The sequence below is a fragment of the Necator americanus genome, chromosome IV, assembly GCF_031761385.1.
Source record: "Necator americanus strain Aroian chromosome IV, whole genome shotgun sequence".
In the NCBI taxonomy this organism is placed as follows: domain Eukaryota; kingdom Metazoa; phylum Nematoda; class Chromadorea; order Rhabditida; family Ancylostomatidae; genus Necator; species Necator americanus.
The window spans coordinates 36143326-36166633 of record NC_087374.1 but is presented as its reverse complement, the minus strand read 5'-3'; the positions used below and the strand labels follow the sequence as shown (position 1 = coordinate 36166633).

Below are 23308 nucleotides of genomic sequence, written 5' to 3'. Positions count from 1 at the left end.
AAATCAAGCACGACGCCTGGATTTGAATGTTTTTTTTTTGGAGTTTATCACTAGAAATCAAAGAATAAGACAGTAACGTCCCCTTTCTAGCCAAATGCAGTTAATGCCGCTTGCGAGCCATGTTTAGAATCTGTGATGGCAACCAAACACGAAGATCGTTTGAGGCCTTTGTATTTGAGTAGCATGATGGCTGTAAATCGTTCGAAGCTCACGAACGAAGTGTTGAAAGGACCAGTACTTGAGCACATCCACTTCTTTGTTACAAGAGGGCACACGTTTTGCTCTTGTTTTTCAGGTGCCTGTTCTGCGGGTTTCTTCCTTTTGGTGTGGATTCCATGGCTAGCGAGGATTCAGAGTGCTGAAATAGATGGTGTGCTGTTGCTCAATAAATCAACTGAGAGCTTTTCTTTTCCTTTCTTAGTCAGACATTCTTTACTTTCCTTTTGTTTTTCTTTTTTTTGTATTTTCCTTTTTTTTCTTTTTGCGAGATATGCCCTTGGCTACTTAACTATCCTTAATATCTCTGTGTTAACTATAGCGCAGGATCTTAGGAGCACAAACCAGACATGAACATTTACCACTCGAATTCAAAATTCACCTCGGACGGCGAGCAGAATAACAACGCTTTGCGTACCAGATGCCCTTTTCAGGGTCCGTTCATTCTCTTCTTTTTTTCGCTACCCCTGAATTCACCTTATGAGCTTCTGTTTCTGAGAGGACTTCGCCAACTCCCATCTGCGCCATAATCAGCAAATGATATAAGAGAACTGATCGCATACCTAACAAATATTTCCAAGATTAGTGCGCCAAGGGGTTGTTTCCTCAGAATTTTAGCTCTTTGATTATTATACTCCTCTTTTTTCAGCAATTCTTCCAAATTCCTCTACTGATGTTTCATCCCCGGAACGAACTCAGGTCTCCAACACAAACGGAGTCTGCACGCTTGAGAAAGATTTGAGAGTGGATGGGTTTAATGCGTGTGATTATCAGAATAAGTGTGTTTAAAGGTATTATTAGTGAAATGTAGTTTACAACATTTTCTATACTTTCATCTCCATATTTAGCCAGCTTATCTTTGTTTTCCTAGCTGTGTGTGTGCCAGAGATATTCGAAAGAGTTAAATTATTACCGTCTCCTTGGCAGCATTCTGCACTTGAAACTGCACTATCCGGTAGGTGCCTATCATTGCATTCTTTGGCCCTCGATCTTGTGCATCTTCCAGCATTTGCTCCGTAATACCGTAGCTATTCATTATGGCCCAAACCTATAATGTTAGAACATTGAAAAACGAATGCTGCGCAGCTGTTGCTGCGTTGCGCTGTACAGTACTATGTAGAGCGTCACCTTCTTCGAAATCTCATTCTTCTGATCTTCCATTTTTTCTTGTACACTTAACAGATTGAGGTATGTAGGTTGGAATCTGCAACCTCTCAGCCAGATGGATTTCTAAAATAGTGACAGGGAATAAATGTTGCTTCAAGTACACAAATACATCATCAAGCGCGTTTTTACTGCTATTTTGAATAGAGTTTAATTCGAATTGAGCGTGAGAACATGTCATTGCAAAAAAAAAAATAGAAGAATAGGAACAAACGTCAAAATAGTAGCGGTTTGAAAAAAAAACGATAAACAGTAGCAAAAGACATCTGCATCATTAGTTCCATTAGTTTACTCATAAACTTCACATAAAAGGTGGTGTGGATTACGGAGAGGTGATGACTTGGAAATTCTACGCCAAGTTTACTTCCTCTTGAATCGACTCACTCAAATTCAACGCAGCACTTCCTGGCAAGTTAAGCATTGAAGATTTTTTGAGTCAAGGGGTTCTTTTCTATCATACTTCGGCTTTCAACTCTTTAACTTCCAAGGTGATGGTGTTACTTGTTACAACAGAGAGCATTCTATCTATTTTTCATCGGCGTAACAGCGGGCATGCAATTCACGGATTTTTGTACCGTTCTTACCTTGATGTCCTCAATCTTTGGTCTCTTATATGGCTCCATTGACAGCATGCTTTCGATCAACATTCTGGATGAGTGCTCCAGGTACATAGGCAGAGTGAATGAACCTTGCAGAATAGCCTGTAATTGTAAAGAGGCTGCTAGAGCTTAAAACGTCCTACTCTCCTGGAAAATTTGGAAAAAAAAACTTGCACTCTTAAGTTCAGGCACGGACTCCCCTCGAAACGGTGTGATTCCAATCAGCATAAAATGAAGCAGCACACCTAGTGCCCAGATATCAACCATTGCTCCATTGTAGCTTTGATCGCTGAAATACGGAAATGAGACTTCCGTCCCCGCAAATTCACTGCATTTCTGGTTTTAAGGTTCTGAAAGCGCTCTAGTTGAAGTATCTGCACCAAACTCTTATCTCTCTCCCCGCTATCATTCATTTCAGATTCTTGACTAGTATAATGCACTTCTACAAGAGGTATCTTATTTTCATAGTTTATACTTCCACAAAATGTCTTTGATTCACTTCCTTTTTAATTTGATCTAGATATAAGTGCAAGAGGCAGATCAGAATAAACCGTTTGCTGGCTCATAACTGGTGCGTATGAGGACGTCACGGATACGGATACGGCTGGCATAACCTTGACTAAGACTTCACAGAGAAGAGCTAGAGAAAATGCCTCCGTAGCTTGTGAATTGTGAAGCGAAGCTCATTCCCTCGTAGGCTGATAACGATGTCGTATGTGATTGTGAATTCATATCTCACGGTATGTGCAATCATTTACCGATGCAACGAAACGAAACAGTTCCCCAAGGCAACGACCTTACGAAGACGATGAGCTCATTAAAATGGAGGTCTATTACTAACCATTTTAGTTACCAAACCTGAGAAAAGTGTTATCTGTGATGGTTTCACGTTCGCCACATCACCTGTAGAATCCCACTGACGGATTAAAGCAGCGCCTCCACTAGCAAATACCTCTATTTAAAGGCATTACCTCACGAATCTGAGGAGGTGTGGATTTCAGGTGGAGCATTCGTATCGTATCGTAGCTTATGGAGAGAGGGGTGATCTCGTCCATTTCTTCCTAATTGCCGTAAAAAACGGCACGGAAGATACGGCTTCGGGCGTTCTGGAGCACTATTTTCCACAAGGAGTTCGACTGGAGCGCGCCAGCTTTGTGCATGCGCCGTATTTTCCGGGCCGTTTTTTACGGCAATTAGGAAGAAATGGACGAGATCACCCCTCTCTCCATAATCTACGATCTGATACGAATACTCCAAATCCTGAAATCCGTACCGCCTCAGATTCGTGGGGTGATGCCTTTAATGGAGGTTGAAAAGTGTCTGCTCTTCAAGAGAGTAGAGAAATACAAAGAATAAGCGAACGGCGAAAATATCGATGAGAATAATTAAATGTGAAGAAATTATGCGAAATCATACCGGAACAGCTCGGGTGCTGCATATGGGGGGCTGCCACAAAAGGTTGTTAGCTGTTCGACTGCAGATGGAACCATGCAGGAGAAACCAAAGTCCACTAGTTTCACGACTCCAGGGGCTGCGAACATGATGTTCTCGGCTTTGATATCTCGATGAACGAGGTTCTTCTTGTGCTACAAAAGATGTGTCCATTCGCGAAAATTAACTACATGAGTAATTTGTTATTAGATTTTATCTTACCATATGTGAAACAGCTGCAACAACTTGTGCGAACAGGGGTTTCGCTTCTGCATCGGTCAGTTTACCTCTTTCATGGACATAAGCGTACAGCTCGCCTCCACCAGCGTACTCTAAGACTAGGTGAGTTCTGGTAAGCGTTTCCACACACTAGGAACTATTTGATTATATTTTGAGGGAAATCCGTGACATCGTAATATACCTCAAACAATCTTATGATATTAGGGTGATGCATCCGCTCCATAGATTTGATCTCCCTTTCCAATAATCGCTGAGCTTTTGTGTCCATTTTCGTCCGATCCATGATTTTTATAGCAACCTTCTCTAAACGAGAAAGCGGTCACATTATCGGTAATTGTTCGTATCGTATCGGTAGCTGAGTGAGTCAGCTTTTGGTGCAGCATACTGATCTGCACATTTTATTCCAATCAGCTCAAAACACATCGGTTCAACTAAGACACTCTCGTATTGATTTCTTTCCAATTCCATGAAATAAACTCACGACGATAAATTTAGCTGTAAGAAATGTAAAGCCTTTCCCATGCTACACAAGTAACCCACCAAACTGTACATGAGTCTGGATGCTGCGCTGAGTAGAGATAAACTTTGTAGCGCTATATTTCAAATTTGAAAGAACATTACCTTTATTTCACAAAAGATAAACTATCAAGCATGAAGATCAGAAACTTTTCTGGGGTTTGAAATTTACTTTGTAGTAAAAGGGCCATTCTACAGTTAAAACTACTACCGCTACACGCATCACTCTACATCACTTTACTGCACAGTAAGTATATTTCAAATTTAAGGTCAATGTAGACGGCGGGTACATTTACACCGTGAGAATCTGTCATGTGTACCTTTCCACCTCGTGAAGTGGAACCACCGAAATAAAAGGGAAAGTGGTGGGAAGCGCTACACGTACGTTGTCAGATTTTCAAAGGCTAGATACGAAAGTAGTTGGAGTTTTGGAATTAGTGGACGGAATTAGGCCGATATGGATTGGGAACGAAAGAATTAGAGTAAAATGCAATAGAGCTATAAAGTATCGAAGAGAATTGAATTCACTGGATGCGAAGTGACTGAGAGAAAGAGGATTACTTTTGAAATTTATATTATGGAACGGAAGTATGTTTGTATGCTTCACGTATGTGCTACTAAAGTGAACACTAACCGGTAGCTTAATCGGGAGACTGGTATTATTGCTTCATACGGTTGCCCAACACTTCACCGAGGACTGCCCTCCTTGGATATAACTCTCCCCAAAATTCTCTATCGCAGTAAGAGTTCGCGCAGAATCCATCCGTTCGTTACTGTTCCATATCTTGCGTGAATTGTCTACTAACCGTAAATGACCCGAGTGCCTTAGGTCGGCATCGCCCGGCGGTTCGGCGCAGTGAAAAGGAGTGGTGTTACCGAAGATTCTCGCCTCCTCTAGGTATTTGACCTTTCTGGATTGGGTTTTGGCAATGGGCTGGACAATAGCACCTCGTTGCAATACGTGAAAAACTTCGGCCATGCATCTTTGTATCATGAATCAAATAATACAGCACATACGTGCTCAGAGCGTATACGCAAGCATCTCTAGCGCAAGCAGGGCCCAACACGCAGGGCCGTTAGCGGATAGCAATGGAACTCAAGCGAAGGTTACAAACGTATTTCACTTCTACAATCCAAAGTTCCAGAATACCCGACCTACTCTAGTGTCGTTTGGCTTCCAGAGAAGGAAACATTTCCTTCAGTACTTTGTTCCTTCATACCACTCTCCTCTAATTCTTATTCATTCCCAATCCATGAGATCTGTATCACCTAACCTATCGATCAGAACCAATTCTTCAACTCTTTTCATTCGTTGCTTTTGGAGATCCAGCAACATACGCATGCCAATTTGAGCTGTTTTCCTTTCCATCTCGATGGTTTCGCTCCACAAGGTAGGAAGGATTCAGAATCCTCAGACGTCGCCTACTATATCTACACCAGTTAACTTGTGTCTGTACAGAGGTGTTGTGTACTATGCATTTCGCGATCTTAGGTCTTAACACACAACAAAAACACATTTAAAGGAGAAATGCAAAAGAGCGACATCAGTGAGGAGCGAGATCAAGCAAAAGACGTAACATTGGTTCGCATACGCATACTGTTCATTCATGCATTTATCATTATTACTTGTATCGGTTTAGCGGAGCGGATGTTCGCATCGTAGCAACTTTTGCGTAGATGATAATTGGTGAATTCTTATTAAAGACACATTTAAAGAAAAAATAAACCTTTTGTGAGAACATGTATTCCTAGTTTAACTTTGGAAAAATTCCCAGCTCCAAGCTCTTTGCCAAGTCGATAAAATCCAATACGTTTTCCAAGAGCCACCTGAAATAACAATAGCAGCGAGATTCTTCTTATATCAGTTCTTCTGTCTCACTTCTTTTTGATAAATTGGATCAACTGCTAGCATATGTAACGTCCTGTCGTACACAGTCATTTGTGATAACTCCTCCAGACGATCACTGACAGGAAGTGATTGCGCTGAGACTGTTCGGGAAAATTTGTCGTCACGAGTCTAAAGCAAGTATGGTTCAAAAGAAATAAAGAAAAGAAAGAAACCTATGAAATGTTCCATACGTAGCGGGGCTTTTGCGTGGGCGCTTCGTCATGGCTTCTTCTACTAGCGACAAATTTTTTCACAGTTTGTGGCTCCTCATCGGGCTCTTCGTTGTCCGATCCACTTTCCTCCTGCGAAAGCATATTTTACAACTGTTTATTCAAGGTTGCTAAACGTACTTACGTTGATGGACACACATGTGGGTGGCTCACTTCGCACTTCTCTGTCGTCTGCTTTAACCCGGGCTACCATCATGGTGAACTCGAATTTTTGTATGGAAAGGTTTGTGAACTACTTCCCTTGAAATAAATGAAATAAATGGCTCAAGATCTGTATCGAATACTCGACAGAAATGCGAACATCGGTAGCTGATGGAAATAGAGCACGAAACAACCTGAGATTTCCAACATAATCCCAATCAGAGGGAAATTTTCTTCCTAGAGAGTTGGATAAGAGGTGCAGTGAACTACAGATCCACGTGTTTAAACGTAGGTTATAATGAAACCGGATAAAAATTTCGTTCTTCTCCTCACACGCCTCAGCGTTCTTGGTTATGTTTGTAGTTTCGTCTAGTTGGGATAATCCAAAACTTTTTAACGGCGATTTTCCAAGTTGAGCTTGAAGCTCATCTCACTGCTTACGCACTACACATGCATGACATTGATAAACACGCAACCAGCGGGATAGATTTTAATACATTCTCCTCAAAATCTCCTCGCTTCCGCTTCCCACACCCAGTTCCCTCTCTGAAACCCTTCCGCTGAGTCTACATACATTTGAACACAATTTGATCTAAAAATTTTGGATCAAGATTCAAGATCGTGTGAGTGGCTACGAAAATCTCAACCATTTGTTCCCAAGTGACTATCCAGCAGTGAGCTGCCTCACTGATTAGCTAGGCTAGGGATTTGATGAAGCTGGGCGGTAGTCTCTCCGAAGGCACAAGGGTCTACTGTGAATGTCTTCGTGCAAGCGAAAATACGACTCAGAAGGCGGGAGCGAGTTTTTATGTGCCCTGTATGTAAACTAAGACGTTACAATAACCAGCATATGTACTGTAGACCACCTTTGCGCATCCACTCGCAGAAAAAGAGAGTGGGAGCATAATTCTATAGGAAAAAATTTCATTATCTCGTGTGGGGAACTACTGACCGTTAGAGACGTTCTATCAACTCAAATTATATCGTCGCCGAAAGAAATGGAAGCGATGTCTTCGATTGCAGCATTTCTCGAAAAGTGGTGGGTGAATATTTCTAAAATTCAATAAGAAAAAAAGAATTCGAGTTCTGCTCTTCTTCCTGCATTTCATCTTGAGCATGAGTCCTTGCTAATTCCGGTAGTATTTCTTCACTTGGTTTCTTTTTCTTGCTTCAAGGAGTGCCAGTATAAATAAGGAAGAATTATGAGGTTCTGGGAAAAGCCTAAAAGGGGAAGTGTTAAAGAGCAGGCATGAAGAGGCCTCGTTAGTTTTTATCATGTTTACACTAGGTGGAAATTAAGACAAACGTGACACTTTTCACACCGCTAATATCTTTACATGAAGAAATCTCAAGCACAAACAACTCGCAGTTGCTACATTATATTACATTCTGATTTAACACTGACTTTCGCGACTGTTCCAGATCTGTGCGTTCGGTCATAGGAATACCAGAGAGTTTGTATAGGCAAAGCCTAAGACCAAATCTAAGCAAACGTGAATGGTGCGGATGTTCCCACAAAAAGAGTATTTTAAGATAAAAAATGATTAGTATCCAGAGAAAGCTAGACCTAGAAAGTGATCTGTGAGTTCGGATGTGGAAAGTAAATATGTGGAAGATGTTGTGTGGAAATTGTGCATACTGGTTAAGGCTGCATAAAGAGTTATTAGTTTTTTTTACAAACCTTTAACCATAAAGAGACGGGAAACGAGTTAAAGGGTAGTTGTCAGAGAGAATCATTCCAAATGAGAAGATTCAGATCTTTTCTGGCGAGTATAGTCTTAAATTAGGACTTTTCAGTAATAATGACGTAAAATGACATGATCCATTGCGAATGACTTCCTAAAATAAGGAAAAAGAAAAACCACTTGTGGTATTAAACCACTTAAGAAATGCAGCAAAAGCATCCCATCTTACCGCAGGTTTTGCCCCGGTCCAAGGCGTAGATAAAGGGACGAGTTTTGGAGAAAGTAAGGGAGAAAGTATCCTAACGGTATGAGAACCAGTTAGACGCCACAAGTCGTTGTTTTCTACGTTAAAGCGCCAGCGACCTTTTTCACTACGTCCGAGAAGCAGCGATAATGCGGCTGCAATGCTTGTTTTATCCTGTTTGGATAATTTTGTGTGTTTAATAAAGGAAAGAGAGATAAAAGATGCATCAACAGATGACCCACAGCCAGCAAAACTCATATACTTCATGACCCGATCGTTAAGGTTTACCGTATCGAAATTCTTGCAACCTCCCATGTCAACTGATTTATGTTTTTAGCTAGGTCTGCACAGTGTATGGTCTCGTAGTCATGGAGTATTTTCTATGCAATTTTCAATCATAATATCAATCAATTCAATCATTTTCAATTCAATTTTCACTTTTTCTTAAGAAAATCAAATAAAGTTTATATACACCTGGTTTGGCTCAAAAGTGGAACAAATCTGTCTCTACTGTAGTACAAAATCGTATTGCATGGAATCTAATGTGAACAACGTTATTCAGCAGTCCGTTGAGCCTACTTCGCAGTAATTTCATTCTTATCTCCAGCTGTTTCATCCGCACACACACAGGCTGCATCACTGAGCCTCTCGACAAGATATAATAGATACTAGATTATTAGAGCTGAATTTTGCACCCCTTAATATGTAATTATTCAACAGCATCTTCCCTATCCTCTTTCTCTTTTTGCTGTTTTCATTTCTTTCCTCTTCTTCCGCTGTAGGCCTCCTGTCTCTGTCTTCCAAGTGATCTTATCGAGCCTCCACCCCGTCCTTCTCCCCTGTGTCCAGTAATCCTCACTCTAACATTCCTACCAGTTTCCTCAATGTAAGTTCTATTATATATCAAACATTCAAGTTTGTGTAGTACCCCCATTTGTGCTCAGTCGCCTGTTTTTCGTATGGACAAACAACGCGTCAATAACGCATCACAGATGAAGTGTCTGTCCCATAGTCAGTTCCTAACAGGGCTTTTGATTTCTACATTAGGGGTCTTTATCAGGATCACGTCATTCTGTAACTGTGTTTTAGAAATGCTGAACAGCGGTTTCGACACTACAGGAAATAAAGTAAAGGGAACCTTCGATTTCGATCCCTTCTACTTCTGACTATCTCAGTGCCATGAAGAAACTATAAAAAGGATGCTGCATCCGTGTTTTCCGTGGTAGATGTATTATTATTTTTTTTGGGTAAAAACAGACAACTGCTGAGGATTACTGAACGCAGGGTGGGCAGGAAGTTTTATAACATTACTTGAAAGACACACTAGGAGGTCCACAATGGAAACGACAGTGACGTGAAATGCTTAATACTTGCTTTTTTGTTCGCTCTCCATGTGAAATGCCATTCATATCATTTTTCTATTCCTATAGTGTCATCCTATAGAAATGGTTTTGTCTCTTGAGAACCTTCTTCTTCCAGTTCAGTTCTGCTTTAATAGTCCTTCGGTGAATTTTGGTCAATGAAAAGACTTTCGACATCAAACAAAGACTCTGGAGGCGCTTCGAATTCTGAAAAGATACTCTTCAATGAGTGAAAGGAATGAATTCTTGCCACTTCTATCGCTTTGTGGCATACAAGCGCCTGATACTATGCAGCAAGGGCCATTCGTAGCACATCCGGTGGAACGTTGTTAAAGACTTGTCTTCACATCCATGAACGACTGTGGAAACATTGACCAGGGACAGTGTAACAGTTAACGGAATAAGCGTGGATTGTTGCAGTCAACTTCTATTTAAGCCTTTGAGAGCGACGAGAAAGACGAAACGTCACGGTAATAGCTCACGTTTCCATCCAAAAACCTCGTAGGCAGACTTCTTGGAAGCATAGGCAGACGTATCCCGAGGTTCAAAGGCATGTGAACCTTTGAATTTCTTCCACTGCATCTATTTTCTTGTAACCTAACCGTCGGTGTGTATACGTTGTAATGCTCTTGAAAAGTTTTTAGATGCAACATAGAGGATAAAGGATAAAGTTTCTGGCGTTGATCAATCCGCTCGGGATGCGCCCCCACGTTCACTTCAATTCAGAATCGCTTGAGGTTTACGAACGTGTGTAACTGGCCTGTACAATGACTTGCGGGGCTAGCCAATGGGTCTAGTCACTGCGTTTATTCTCCCAGACAAGTCTGGTACCAATTTATCGACCCCGGAGGGATGAAAGGCTTGGTGAGCACGGGGGCGGATTCGAACCTCCGTTCGTGCAGGTAGCGGAACCTCTAACCGCTACACTACACCCGCCCTTAGATGCAACATAGAAACAATAATATTATCTACAGAATTAACGGCTCAACATCATACTGATCGAAGCAGTGCAAGTTCCAAAAGTATGGTTCAGTATTTCTTTACAACCGTTTCTATTTCTATTTTATTATTTGCTTTATAGAGAATTTTATAAACTGATGCGCTCTCCAACTGAGGAATGAATTGGCATTCAAAATGATCCTTTGATGGTTTGTAGAGAAAAAAAACAGAACTACATCAACATAAGTTGCAATAACAATTACTAGCAATAAAAATAAACTTTTCGCTAAATAAACTTCAACTTTTCGCTTTCTTCAAAGCAGAAATATTGTAATACATTTGTACTCTTTAACTTATTGTTCTGAGCACAGTGGATTCTTTTAATTACTTCAGGAAATTAATTATTACCCCAACGTTCATGTATTCATGTTTATTGAATGTTCAGAAGAATGTTTGTGTGTTTGTTTTCTAGTCCCAAATGCAAGGAGTATTACTCGCAAGTTGTTTGGAGATGGCGTGATGCAACCAATGATTCTATTTCCAGTAAGTGAGAGAGGGGTTTTTTTTTTCGCTTGCAAATTTTTATACGGACACCAGAAATACATCAGCATTTTGAAAACAACATTAAAACTTGCCTAGAAGTGCCCTAGAAAGTAGGAATCTTGTTTCAATCACAATTGCTGACCGAAAAATTAGTGTTATAAACTGGGGAAAGAAGGGGTTGAAACAGTAACGCAAGACGGTACTCGAAATAAATAAATTTGCAGGAAGGAATTGACCGATTATGGAATTATTACGAACCTCACATATTTCAGAGTTTTATGATTAATGCACAAAGTAAGCACATCAAAAATCATGCGCCATACTTTTAAGGGAACAAAATTTGCAGCCGACGCATTTTTAGTGATGCTATTAAAAATACAAAAACCCAACATGAAAACAATCTCAGTGAAGATGAAAACAAACTGGAACTCCAGTAGAAGAAAGCGTTTCAGTCGTTTTGTCAGTCTTATAAAGACGGAGGCCTCAATGTGATCTCTGAGAAAAAAAAACGTTCCGCTCAAAAACATCATAGAAGGAGAACTAATTTGATTACTTCTAAATTCTTCAAGCTCAAACTGTTATGAGGGTCATGCATCGTCCGCTGGCGGCACACATACATTTGAAAAGGAGTGAATATTTCAAAAACCGACAAAAAAAAACTCGTAAATGATGCGAAAATACTCTCGACGACGACGAAGGATTCATCAAAGCTTCGGAGGAATTCGTGGTCGCCATGGAGAGCGACGGCTCATCCCTCCCTCTTTAACACCCTCTTCGTTGAGTGGAAATGAGCAAATGAGTGCTAGCATCGTGATAGCAGACATAGATTCAAGCCGGAAACGACAAAGTTGGTGATTTCAGCAAGCTGACGACGAATCAAGCCTGATACTTCGAGAGGAATCCACTGGTTTATTGGAAAGCGTATTTCCACAACTTTTACTTCAGTTCATAGTCATCGTATATTTTCGTAAATGATTAGATCCTTCCAAATTTACCAGGAAATTGAATTTTTCGCTGTGTTCCATTGATGCTGTATCTGGAAATCATTACATATTTCAATTTTAAGAAGAGTGGAAGGCGATTCCAGCACTTACTCACTCTTCAGGATGTATTTCAGAAGGTGCAAATCTTATCTCGAAGTATGTAAGAAATTAATGCTTAGCCGTCAAAAACAAGCTGCTCATGTTTCAAAGAAATTGTATTCTTAAGTAACTAAGCTATTGTAATAGCAGTTGCAAATGCACGTATTCATTCTTGGTAAACGTCCTGGAAAAAAAACGTATGACAAAGTGACGCATATGTGGACCTGGAAATAAATGAATTACGTTTTGGTTCGGAAAACGGAAGTGGAAAATGGAGCGAGCAGCTCAATTGAAGAACAGTTGTACAGACCAACTTGATAATGAATGATATTTTGATGAACGAGCTGGACAGAAGCGTCGAAGCCAGCATTGAAGCAATCGTTTAGAGCGAGCAAGACAAATATTCTTGATTTATTGCTTGATGTTGACAATATCAGAAAGTAATACAATAAAGGATAAAGTCTTTATCCTTTTTATTCTACTAAATAGTCTACGATTCTCCAATGATTGTCTTCTTAATCCGATACTTTTGCTAGTTTTTATCGGCATCAGCTTCGCTAGTAAGGAAGCTTACGGCAAACATCAATCCCGTATTAGGCGATCGTTCCTGTTCGCTAAAGTTCGCAAATCGAATACAGAGTGTCTGAAGCTGATCAATCTGCTCAAGATGTGCCAACGGCTGCAACTTTAATCCGAGTAGTTTGAGGTTTACAAACGTCTGGCTGGCCAATGATTTGCTTTGGCTAACCGGTGTATTAAGTCAGTGTTTTTATCCTTGCCAGCCAAGTAAAACACCAACAGATTAATTCCAGAAGGATGAGAAGCTTGGTTTGCCTATGACAATTTCAAACACTCGATTGTGCAGTCGCACCAGAATACATTACACCCGTTCTAAGCTCTGCAAATACTGGATCTAATACTGTAGAACTAATGGAACCAATACTACCAAGCTGCCACGATCTTGTCCTAGGGGCTGGAACTGCTGTGTCTAACAAAGTTTTTTCTCTATGGGTGGAAATTGAGTAAAGTGTTAAAATAGATTTTTTCTGAGCTTGTTCTCAATCTATTTATAACGAAGATGTGTATGATCTCGAGTTGTGGTCCGCTGTGGGACCTTAACTTTTTCTCATAAACCATAAGAATAAATAGTTTATCATTATGTATAAGTGACAAACATTAATTTTTGCGTTGAAAGAATTACTGCAAAAACTTCTCAACCCTTCTTTCGTCACTGTTGCTCTGCCAACCTCCTTCGTGCGCATCGACATTTTCGACTTAAAGTGGCAGCCTATGATTTATAAACGATTGCATTGAGGCTTTGAGTACACTCACCGAGGCTGGCATGAATAGCTTGTATCTGCTCTAATTCACCTGGATTTGTTTCTACCATCCCCTGAAAAATACTTCTCCTTCGTTAGAAAACGTAAAAAGTCATTTTGCACATTAACTATAAAAGTAGAACAGATATTAAATACAGTGTAAGATGCCTAGGGTGTAAAAGAAGGTATTAAATGCACAGATTCGATTAGTCCCTATGAGGATGCGCCTACGCCCTAGACTTCAGAGGTGTCAGTTCCGTGTTTTTATCCTCCCATGTCTGGTACCAACTCATCGACCCTGAAGGGATAAAAGGCTTCAGTGGCACTGGGGGTGTTTCGTGCCTTCGATCGTGCAGTCACAACCAAACTTTTTACTGGCTGCGTTATTCCCGTCACATGCTGATAAATCAGAGTAGCATAGTAAGTGAAGCGAGTTAAAATTTGAAGCACAGTTTATAAAATAAATAACCCTGAAGGTTGCTTCATCCACTATAATTTATTCGTAATCTAAACGTCAGAAATATCGGCATATGTTTCTATTTGCTCTTATTGTTATATGAGAAGGTTTTCGGAGTTCCCCGGGATTCAGAATTTCCTAAAGTCCCTCAGAATTTCCCATTCACTTCTAGTTTTTTTCAACGTCTAAACCATATGAGAGAAGCAATACTATAATTACGTAAAATTTAATTGACGAGTTAAATTAATTAATTAATTAATTAGATTCTACAACGTAATGTAACTTCAAAGCACTAGGCACCTAATAAAAGTCGCCTACCAACTTCATTAACGTACACACTAATTGAAAACATCGAAAGAGACATGTTTCAGAAAGTTTCTTTGCGATATTTGGAGAACCAGAATGAAACATGTAAATAAGCTGGTAAAATCGGAATTTTGCATTGTTAGAAATTAGTGTTTAAAGTATTTTTGAAATGTTAGATTCAAGTTGGAGCCTTTGGTTCCTCTTTTGACAATGCAGCGGCCTTAGGGGGCCAGATCTAGAGACGTGTGCACTGAGTACCTTGATCTCCCAAGCGATTGCCTGCGACAGTTGCTCTGCAGGGACATTGCGTGGAAGGTGAATCCTAAAATCACATCGGTGAGAGCATACAAAGATTCCAACAAAATATACCATCCACGTTATTCCGCCAACAACCTATGTCTTAGGATGCTGTACTTGTTCTTGGTGATGTTAGAAAATGTCATCAAAGAATTATTGTGCTTAAAATTATCTTCAATTTAATTATGATTACCTAGAATTAAGCAGGTGAGCTGAATAACTTTGTAATCGAACACTCTTACTTGGAAGTTCTCGTATTTTAAAGACAAATATGACTTTCTAACCCGAATTCTAGCAATATCATACCGCCCAAGGAGGCCTGGATTTCGTTTGTCCTTATTTAGCGTCACTTCAGCGCACCGAGGAGGTGGCGGCGGTCGCGATCCCTTCTGAAATCATGCTGAGTTGCTGTCTTTTTGTTGACCCGAAATGTGTTTTTTTTTTCTCTCCCAATTTGTGCTAAAAATCAAGCTAAATCGACACCAACAAACTATGGTTCTTGAGGAGTATATTAAAAGAATTGGAACCTATGATCCAAGCATGGACTCAAGGAACTGCATAATTTGAATTTTTTTGCCTTCTTCTCGCTTTTTGTAACAGCTTGAAAACATCTCAGTACCAAAAGTAACAGAGTGAAAGCTTTTAAGTTTGTCGCAAATAAAATTCTTGTTTACATTCAGATTTTTGGACCCTTTATTAAGTTTTTATTGTCACTGCTGGTAATTAATCTCTGTAGTTGAAGAAATACAGCAGTCTATTACCTTTATAGTAACGAATCCATCTTTGTTCTTACGATCCCCCTTAGTGTTTCCTGGAGGAGCAATACCACCAATTTCGTGGAGTTTCCTCAGAGCACCATATCTAAGAAATGTATCCAAGGCTGAAGGATGTAAGAATAGCTGAAAGACTAGGCGGGCACGTTTAGTATTCAATAATCACTTTTAGAAAGACACGCAATTAGTAGGTTTTTAAAAAACCCTACAATTGTTAGTAACTTGTAAGTAGGCTGCACGTCTGTGTAAAGAGTACTCGTTGTATCAACGCTGATTTTCGTTACTCTGAGTTTTATCCACTCCATTTTTCTAAATGTAATTTTATTGTTTCCTTTCAATCACACGGCCGCATGCACAGCGGTGCAGTTATTTTATTTCGGTGTACCACTGCCTACAGACCTAGAACTTAACCTACGCTATTTACTTAGACAGTTTACGCCAGCTGCTTAGACTTCGTCACATGTCCTCTTGACATGCTTCAGGTGAAGAGCGGAAATTTGAGGCTGTCAAAACATGAGCCACATAACACACCACTGAACAGTTCTTATCCAGAATATATCTACGTGCAGCAATATTTAGAACAATAGTCTCGGTAACCGCAAATAGCGCTATCTTCTAGGACATTTCACGATGTACCACTGCGAGAATTTTGCTGGTCGAGAGCTATCTCGAGATATCGTGCCATACTCTGTTTGGAAAAAAATGGCTTCGAGAGGACATTATTAAAAGACCACGCAAATCCGAAAGAGCAAAGTATCATCACATGGAGTTTCTGTCATGCAACTTCCACACATTGAAAACAAGTTCTAGTTCTAATAAGGAGACGCTGGACCTACTTCCTCCATGGATTCGTGGTTCCTCTGTGTGACTGCTTGTCGAAGGACGCCATGCTACCCATTGTATAGAGCTGAAATCTTGACAAAACGGAGCCTCACTGTTGTGGTTCTTTATGAGCGGAAGAGGTTCTTGAATCTATTAGAGGTACATATATGCTTTAAAAGGTTTCTCTTTGAGCATGCTCTCGAGTTAGGCTTAGTTAGTTGTTTAGTTTTAAAGACAGGATAGTACAAGATTGAGTATCCTGCTTTTAAGCACTGCAGTTTGCTACTTCTATTAACCGAAACCTTATGACCTTCAGAAGCTGACCTACAATTAAGCGCTGAATGGTCACAGGTCTTTCAATTGGAAATGGACATCCCCCCTCTGCCGTGTGTCAACTGATTGATCATGGCGGCTACTCCACGACAGACTGTGGAGGCGGACCAGGGTAAGGCTGTTGCCGTTAAATTAATTCAGCTAAACCGAACGCCTTTACGACTATTTCTACAGCTTTTCATGGCTTTCTTTTGCATGAGGTGGTTTTAATGGAGTTGTGTTTATGAAGCGGTTCAATGATGAAAACACTTGTGCCCAGCTCGCTGAAACGCTCACTAACCTTTCTGCAACATAACTTCTTTGAATAAGGTATTGCTGCTCAACAGTGCCCCGGTGAAAATCTCAAGTCTTCTGCCCTTACGTACAAATATACTCATAGTCGAGGTCAAAACGTTATGAGACAAGGAATAGTTGCACGAGCTGTCGCGTTGCAAGAGAGGAGATTTGTCGGGTACCGCCACTGGATCGGTATTTTGCGTAATTTTCCGTTTGTTTTCGTTGTTTTCCTTTCCTTTTTGGTTTTTTTTGTCTTTTGTGCTCTTTTTTTTCGTTATGCTTGATATATTTTTGTTATAGAGATCTATATTGTATCTATATTGTTCCTAAGTTATTGTATTGTTTCTGTTCATGTCTAAAAGTAAAAGTAGACTAAGATAAGAGTAGTAATTAATAAGTAATCGATCAAGTGATATCCATGACTACGATTATTTGCAACGTTAGTTGGATAAAAAGGTAAATAAATAATAATAAGTAATAGAAGCCCTTTGTTCACGTTTTGTTTTTTAAGATGATTCAAAATTGTATCTGTTTTCATGCTAATGGTCTTTTTTTTGTTTCTAAGAAGGGAAGTGGGAGGGAAGATGAAGAAACAAAAAAGGCATGGAAATAAATACAACGTTGAACCGAATTTCAACAATAAAACATAAACAAAAACAATACAATAGCTTAGGAACAATACAGATACAATGTAGATGTCTATAACAAAAGTAAATAGAGCGAAACTTAACAAAAATACGAAAAAAGTAAATTTGAAAAACTTCAAAAAATTAAAAAACTAGAGAGAAAAATAGAAAGAATGAAAACAAACAAAAATTCGGCCAATATCGATCCGGGTGATGTAAACTGGAAAAATTTGGCGAAATGCCAAACAGACCGCTCACATGCCCTTTGCGAGCGCCTTGCTCTAGAACCGCCCGTGTATATAGCGGTCATTCCACTTCGTGGGTGCATCATAGAGAGAAGGAAGAAATTTTTTCGACATTTTTATAGAAGATTTTAAACATGTGTACCTCTTGGACTTCGTTGTTTGTCTCGAATACTACCTTACTTTTCGGAAATGTCTGGACTTTTGCTGCTGCCTCGAAGAAGGATCTGGAAGCAGAAGTCATTTGGATTGCTGATCATTCGGAACAATATATAACTGCGCATATCCCTTCCATAGCCGTGCGGATTAGATGTGGTGATAATGCTTTGTGTTCTGGTTTCCTGCTGATGCACTCTACTCGCTAAGGGAACATTTGGCGAGAAATACGAAATTGACCGAGAGAAGACATCTGTTAGCTAAAAATACTCTTTTACTGTAGTTTGTTTCTTTACTGTTACACTTTGCTTTTTATCTGGAATCGTAGTAAGGTATCAGATAATAGTAACGATTGCTCACTGATCCGCATAATGAACGAATTTCTTCGGACGAGGATCGAGTGCTTCTTTCAATGGAACTGCTCCCATCGCACCGATGAGCTCTAGACAGCTCTAGATGATGAACGGCTTTGAAATGTTTCATAAGGAACATTTTAACATGATGTTTATGCTTTCCATTCAATTTTGAATGGTTGTGGACGACTATAGAGCTGTTCATGGCGAAAACTAACAGCATAGTGAAGATCGCTAGAACAAGTCATAGATAGAGCGTTTCTAATCCTACAAGCAAGGATAACTGAGCTTCTCGAAGCTGGTTTCCTCCATAAGCAGCATCATGCGTGACGTGCAAGCAATGTCGATATTATAGTGTCGATATAGTAGAAGACGTAATGCATAAAAGGTTCCCTGTGCCTCGTAGAGAAGCTGTTCGATGAAATTGAACTGCTGACTGAAGCTAGATTTGACAAAAAAATGCGGTTGTTCGAACTAGCCGAATTATCGGAGTGAGTGGATGCGCCTACTTTTGGGTGCCTTTACCATGTAAACCAGCCAAAACATTACTTTTGAGGAGCTCAACTCCGAGATACTCCAGTCAAGAAAGAAGAATTGTTGCTGAATGGCTTTAGGCGTATAATGATACCACTTCTACATGCCTTCCACTGGTGACCTTTAAAAAACAAAAATAGCAAGTTTATAGTACACAATCGAACAATGTCAGCAAGTATTTATGATTCATACTACACCAAAACTCCAACCACCGTCTGAAAAGGTTGGGTCATTCTGTAGGGCGCAGCTGGTTCCAGCACCTTTCCTGCTTCTCTTCTCACATTTTGCTTTCTTTTCTCAGCTGCCTACACGCTCCTTTCCTACACAAAAATGGGATCCGATCTCAATTTAAGGTTCTACTAGTATCTAGCGGAGGCGATACTATTTGTTTAAAATAACTCTTTCATTCAAGAGTGACATAGACGGCGCAAAGTCATAGTTTTACCTTCGTGATGTGAAGTGAATTAGACATTCCGATTAGGGTTCACCTCCCCCGTTCCCGTAAAAAGAAACACGTAAGTTCAATCATTATGGGCCAATTCTCAAAGCCAACGCGGAACAGCACCGCATCACTCACCGCATTGCACTTTGGTGAAACTAGAAATAAACGCATTTTCTCTGCTTTGCTATTCTGATGGTAACCCTTATCACAATCTTTTTATCTGATATGTGAGGCGAACGGAAAAGGAAGTCAAGAAACACGCACAGGAGGAGGTCTTGTCATCAGCGTTCATTGCCTCGTTCGTTGCATCGTTTGCCACAGCATCTACTGCGATGATGCTGGTGAAAAGAGAGTAGGAGGTTCCATGGTAGATATAGGTCCCGGATACAGCAATCTAGTTTAGAAATTTGGCTCAGTGTCGTCAACAAACACACTTCTACAACTCCAGGCTCACAGAGGACTCAAACTGTGGATCGTTAGTGCTCACGCAGCTACGGAGACCTCTTAAGACTACTACATGGGCGCTTTCCATGATAAACTCAATACGCTGATGTCCAAGATATTCAGCCAGCAAGGTGTTGTAGTCAGCATTGATAAGAACGAAAATATGGGTCCTAAACGAATATCGATGTGGTTGAAAAATGGTATTATGCTGCGAAGCAATGTCGTGCAACAGGAATCATCTGACAGATCTTCGCGAGGATATCAATCCCATCGTGCTGTGTTTACATTATCATATACATTATGTAAAATGAAAGTTCATATTTAAGAGGAATCATCGACGTCATCAGCTCACGTGACAGGGATCAACCATTTTAATGGACGACAACTTTTAAACTCCTGTCCGACTACGTTTTGACAAGAAACATCCCCTAGTCAGATATACGAAAACCTGGAGTTTTGTGGTACGTCGCATTCGATACTGACCAAAGTCCAGTTCTTCTCAGCTTGTTGGCGCGGTTCCAGAATAGAAGTGGAGAAGTTCAATCTGACCGAAGATCGACATGGCATGATGGACGAAGAATATAAAAACAAATTCTGTCATCGGGTATAGGTGAATATTGGATTATTATATATATATATATATATATATATATATATATATACAAATACATACATATATTAATATATACACATATATGCCCATATATACGTACATATACATACGTTCATGTACATACCACACTATGCTATACTTATCTATATGCATGTAATGCGGCTTGTCTTGCTGAGCAAGTATGAGATTGTTTTATTTTCATTTCTATCGACGAAATTGTATTTGTTTCTTCAATTTTGCCTTTATCGACGTTAGATCATGCACATACACCTGATACAAGCAGGTAAGCATTTCCAGCGGCAGAGATTTTGAAGAAATAATTTCTATTGCGTAGTAATATCCATAATGCGCCTCCTTAAAGACGTTGTTTGGTGTGATACTGTGAGCAGCCTTTATGAGCACAAGAACTCTTCTACTGTAAAATACTAAAATACAGCACGAATAACAAGGATTTTAACCGATTACTACCAAACGTGCGGGACATTCTTATACTGGCATTTAGTATTATCAGTACTGGAGTGTGTCACTCTCGAATTTCCAAGGAAAATTTCAGCCAGAAGTCAACCACTGTACATAAACAGCAAATTTAAAGCTCAAAGGGGTTATTAGAACTCTGAATTGATTACTAGTGAAAAAACAAACCTTGTAGTAAAACATCCAGATGAACTCAGATTCGGTGTCACAAGCTCTGGCGCAGTACTTCCATCATGAGGCCAATAGCCATCTGAGTGTTCATGCTATTTGATAAGGTTGGATCAGCTGGTTCTGATGAACTCAACGATCCGATGTTGCGTCAATTCGATACGGTTTTTGGGTGGTAGGTGAAAGCCACTCTGTCGGTCCGCCGATTGCGTTCACCAACCATTGAAACTCACTTTCGCACTATTCTTCAACCATCTAGTAATAGGTTCTCGTATGGCGAGTATTCTTTGAGACAAATTCAGTTTTATTTAAACCACTTGAGACTTATGGAACACCGGGCACACACTGAAAGTGTGGCATCTTTGCAAAGTTAGTGTATTTTTTGAGTAATGATCTCCAATTTATTAATATTGAATGCTTCCACAAAACTCACATATTACGCCTGTGTAACGTCCTGGTGATCAACTCTGAACATACAAAGAATCCTCCATTGTCTCAATGCCAATTTGCTAATCGAAGATGACCAATTTTGCGCGCACTTTAATTACTTCGTGATTCCATTTTATTGCACTTGTCGAAATCTGATAGCAATGATTGTTTTTGTGAACTTCTACAAAATTAAAAAATATGGAGCGGCAAAAAGATGACACTGAAACCTTCCTGCTCTTCTTTCTAAGACCATAATGTGAAGTAGAATTTCGCTCCTTCAGCTTTCCATTGTTTGACAATGTTTGTCAGCCATTTGAATAGAATCTAAGTGACTTTTTTTGACAGATCTACAGCAATATCTAGCAACACCTCCATTTGGCTGTTACGAATAATCATCACTTCTATTATACCCACATTTTGAATTCGTCGCTGCTCCTGAGAAAGAGCACGAGACCATATGAACTTCTTGGAAATAAAAATTGGGAATTGGCGAGTTTAAAAGGTGTGCTAAGCCAGAAACGTGAAAGGCCTTTTTCATTATTTTTGGATAGGAGGTTTGGCAGTTTGTACTAGTTTTTTCGAACGTTAAACGTTTAACCTAAAAGTTCTGCATTGTGCGCATTGGATTCGGATGTTGGGGTAAATACGTAGAAAATGTCGATGCTCTGCAGAGTAATCTTCGAATTTCCTCGACAATCTTTGAAGTTTCGCATTTTTCAGCAATTGCTTCACAGTGATACAAACTTCTGATTAGCACTTTTGTGTTCCGTCTCTATCTTCTTTTTGTTTTGCCTGAACTTGCGTTTATCGCTTTCCTGAATTAATCAGTTCCGGATTCGGAGATGTGTAAAGATTGTTTTGATAGGACGAAGGGGAGCCGAATTTTTCCGGTACTTGCTCTCCTCTCAAAATGCACATCATCACTCCATTATCATCGTCAAACGCAAATTTCTTGTGTGTTTGTTTCACGTAGTTGCAGCAATTCGGCAAGATTTTTCTTCGTTCCCACTTCGATGTTACTTGAGTGTCTCTACATTTCGTGCTAGCCGAATGAACTTTACAGCGTAGTCGATTAGTGCGTTTTTAGTGTTGTGTGATCGATTTCACCTAAGTGCAAAACTGTTTGCTTTTGTAGGTAACCTCCAATATGCATATCTCTGCCTACCCTACCCTTCTACTCTTGGATTCATCGGAAGAATTTTGGCTGTTCAAAAATATGCAGGGGTTTACCTTGCGCAAAGTCTCGATATTGTCACGTTTTTTCTACCAATACATTTATTTTCTTAGACTTTCTAAGCACACGGCATTTCATTCAAAATTAGTTTTCGAATTTATGGGTGTGTCTTCATTGGAGTTTCACTTTTTGGCTTGTTCTTACACTTTTGGGCAAGAGTTAGCCATCATAAACGAGCATACAAATTAGAAACTCTCTGTTAGCAAAAATTCGTAGTTTTTTCTTGTATAAGCAAGTCCTAGTAATTGGATTTCTCAGACTTCTTAAAGCTTGAAGAACTTGGACATCAAAAAAAATAATGTGGTTTCCCACGTAACAATTTCGAGTAGAAGTATGCTAGAACCCATAGCTCCTACCTGAAGCTTTATCGGAAGGAAGGAAGCTGCTTTCCAATAAAGCTGATTTCCAAATTGTACTCTAAAATTTCAAAAACCATAACTGATCTTCGTGTTAGTGAAAGGAGTTGATAGTTAGGGATAGAGGGAAGTAGGTAGAAGCTTCTTGAAGAAGAGCCTTCACGTAGTCATTAGGTCGACTGCAGAGCAGAAGCAAGCCATTATTTCCAACTAAGCGCAACATTAAGTCGAAAACAGTTGATCAGCAACCCTGCTCCACCTCTAATCCATGGCCTCGAGGCCGCTCCACTTCAAAATCCACGTTTCCCGCCGCTTGCATCAGCACCGTATTACCAAGCTGCCATTTTTTAACCTGTAGATCTTAAGCGGGTTTTC

At 39.9% G+C, this 23308-nt stretch overlaps 2 protein-coding genes across 2 annotated transcripts; both read right to left on the bottom strand.

Moving 5' to 3' along the window:
• Positions 1 to 259: 259 nt before the first annotated feature.
• Positions 260 to 6480, bottom strand: RB195_003790 (uncharacterized protein; the record flags this gene model as incomplete). The annotated part of the gene is made up of 12 exons (XM_064201591.1): positions 260 to 358; positions 1130 to 1264; positions 1345 to 1446; positions 1965 to 2081; positions 2154 to 2268; positions 3396 to 3565; positions 3633 to 3779; positions 3832 to 3953; positions 5894 to 5993; positions 6046 to 6183; positions 6246 to 6356; positions 6409 to 6480. 12 exons carry the CDS (start codon positions 6478 to 6480, stop codon positions 260 to 262), a joined length of 1428 nt encoding a protein of 475 aa, XP_064057472.1.
• Positions 6481 to 9845: 3365 nt separating this feature from the next.
• RB195_003789 (uncharacterized protein) lies at positions 9846 to 20226 on the bottom strand (the record flags this gene model as incomplete). The annotated part of the gene is made up of 10 exons (XM_064201590.1): positions 13477 to 13553; positions 13612 to 13672; positions 14620 to 14683; positions 14965 to 15047; positions 15420 to 15519; positions 16268 to 16338; positions 17876 to 17957; positions 18127 to 18146; positions 18247 to 18328; positions 19351 to 19355. 10 exons carry the CDS (start codon positions 19353 to 19355, stop codon positions 13477 to 13479), a joined length of 645 nt encoding a protein of 214 aa, XP_064057471.1.
• Positions 20227 to 23308: the final 3082 nt, after the last annotated feature.